Source organism: Austrofundulus limnaeus, unplaced genomic scaffold (genome assembly GCF_001266775.1).
Source record: "Austrofundulus limnaeus strain Quisiro unplaced genomic scaffold, Austrofundulus_limnaeus-1.0 Scaffold353, whole genome shotgun sequence".
Taxonomy (NCBI): domain Eukaryota; kingdom Metazoa; phylum Chordata; class Actinopteri; order Cyprinodontiformes; family Rivulidae; genus Austrofundulus; species Austrofundulus limnaeus.
The window spans coordinates 482,705-485,377 of NW_013952755.1; the positions used below are offsets into that span (position 1 = coordinate 482,705).

Sequence of the window (2,673 nt, forward strand, 5' to 3'; positions counted from 1 at the left end):
CAGCAACATTTAATTTAAAAACTGTACTTTTGAAGTTAAACAAATGTTCATAATTAATATAAATAAATTACAAGTTAAAAGGGGCATGGACATTTCTCTTTTTTTGTATTGAAAAAATATCAAACCGTGAGACTACAGTATCGAACCGAACTGTGAATTTCCTGTATCGTTGCACATCTAAAACACTGTTTTCTTTTTGCAATTTTATTTTGAAACAAAGACGGCTTAATTAGTCACAAACTGGCAGCCCAGTGTATCATTGTGAATGATCAGATAAAATCGTAACAAGGGCCATTTCTGGCCCGTGGGCCTTCAGTTTGACTCGATCCTGCAGCTCAAGGGAGGTGGTTTAAGTCTTGTTTGAAAGGTTTTAATTTACAGAATTAGTGAGCTGACGTGTGTGTCCTGCTTCACAACAGGTGAGTGTGACGAGAGTGGTGTAAATGTGTTGTTTTAATCAGAAAGTTCTACTTGAGGAAGTGTAAATAAAGCCTGGTTCTGGGGGGTGTTTGGTTCTGTCACTCTCAGGAGTGTTGACATTATTCATACAGGAAACAACTTTACCTGGTGAAGAAATCAGCTATGCCGAACCTCTTGGGCATCACCTTGTGGTCTTGGCAGTCGGTTTGTTCGCTTAGGGGGTCTGGGGCGCTCTGCCGCCGACCTGAGTCCAAAACCGTCCGCAGGTCTTCCTCATACCCCTCCTGCTCAAAGTAAAACCCCATGTCCTCATCTGGGGACAGCGGGGTGGCGTCGCAGCTGAGGGACACGGAGATGTTGGGGTTAGTCCTGAGACTCTGAGGTCTGATGGGGGGACACAGGTCCCTGAAATTCTCCTCCTGGGTGCTGCCACGGTTCACATTGAAGGGGCTTGATGGGCAGGGTGAGGGGGGGTTGGCACTTGATTCCGGGGTTGGAGAGTGAGGAGGCTCAGCAGCAGGTGATGCTTCCTGCTCCTGAAGGTGCAACTGCCCGCTGAGGTCGCTCTGACCCCACCCGGGCTCTTCCCCCTGCCTGGTCTCAGAGTCTCTGTTTGCCGGGTTAAATCCCGAACCGGTCCACTCACAGGCGGGGTTAAAAATGTGCAAACCACCGTTGGCTACTTTCACTTCCTCGCCGTCGCACAAACCGAGTTTCTGGCCCAGGATCAGCAGCTTCATGTCCCCCTCAGGACTTCCACGTCCCGGCCTGTCAACGACCCCGTTGGGCATGTTTGCACGCGGGCAGGAGAGACCCACCTCGGAGCAGATCTGCTGGAGCTTCGCCGGACATGACAGCCGGTCACGGGGAGTTGAAGTTCTGATGCAGCCTCCTGAGGCAAAACACTCCGGGGTCTCTCCTCCTTCCTCCTCCTGCAGCATCTGTGAGGAAATCAGATCCCCGAGCACAGCTGGACAGGAAGCCAGCCCCCCTCCTCCCCCCTCTGCTTCCAGATCATCCGGACCGAGTGACTCAGAAAATCCGTTCAGGCCTCCACAACCCCCCGAAATTATACAGCTGTGAGCAAACCGCCCGGTGAGGCGCCCGTCTGCAGACACCGGCATCTCCGGGTCGTCACTGTTTACATTCCTTTCGGTTCTGGTCGCATAGCTCCGGTTCCTCACAGCCGCCTGACCCCCGCTGACACCGGCGAGCAGCGCTAAGCTGCGGTCTTTGAGTGCGGTGTAGGGTCTGTGACCCGGTTTCACCGCTCCTCCTCCGCTCTCCTCTTCATTATCGTTCAAGTCCACGGAAAACGAGCCTCCGTTCTCCTTCGCCGTTTCCATGACCACTCAGTCCGCCATTAGCGCGTCGGCCCCGGGTGTAAATTCCTCCTGCGGCTCCGGAGCTCCACAGCAACAGCTCCTGTTGTTCTCGGAGGAAAGGGCTACCATTTTTAGCCGGGGGACATTTTCAGCGTTTACCAGACGTACAGAGGGTTTAACAGAATCATTTTATGGTTCTAAGTATTCAAGTCTTTCCACAGTGAAGAGAAGTGGAGCACTCCACCGGCTGGGAGATTAATTAAATCCCTTCAGCTTGTTGCAGCTGCGGCATTCCTGCTACAGACCGACGCCATCTTGAAAATTCCTCAACAATGACGTCAATCCGTGTCGATGAAAGATTCACAGTGACACCTGCTGGTCACTCCTTGTAACTGCATCTGAAACATTGACCCTGTGAATCAGGGGTCACCAGGTGGCGACCCTACTGACCATCACCAATGTTCGCTCATTCAGGTTCCAATATTTTTCTTAGCTGACTTTACTGAGGGCAGCTTTTGATCTTTATAAGAATGTGATCCCCTCATTATTAATGCCACTTCTGTACACTCTGCTGTATTCCTGGGACTCTCCATCACCAAAGTCCTGAAATGGGCAGGCCACTCAAACAAGGTTGTTAAAAACATCCTAACTTTTACCATTTCGGTGTTTTATACTGGATCTAATTCCCACACATCAGCTTGATTGTGTCACCGAGCTGGGCAGTGAACTAACTGGAAATCACCAACAGGTGGTCTGGTTAGTTAACAATCAGTTGATCTGGAAGTCGCAGCATCTTTGAATGTGTGCATTGTTTCACAAAACTTATTTTACACGAAATTCTGATTTGAATGCTACAAACCTATGGACAAAACAGTGAGAAAACAATAAAGGGGGGGGAAACACAGCAGTCCCAAAAGACAAGTTTCTG

The 2,673-nt window shown here is 50.2% G+C and overlaps 1 protein-coding gene across 1 annotated transcript in view; it reads right to left on the minus strand.

Annotated features, from left to right (window-relative positions):
- The window catches only part of LOC106527980 (TBC1 domain family member 12), a gene marked incomplete at its 3' end in the record, with an annotated part of 52,932 nt that extends 50,871 nt beyond the window's left edge, over window positions 1-2,061 (minus strand). Inside the window, 1 exon segment of the mRNA XM_014023010.1 lies at window positions 565-2,061. Coding sequence (XP_013878464.1) covers window positions 565-1,766 — 1,202 coding nt within the window.
- Between the last annotated feature and the right edge of the window lie 612 nt (window positions 2,062-2,673).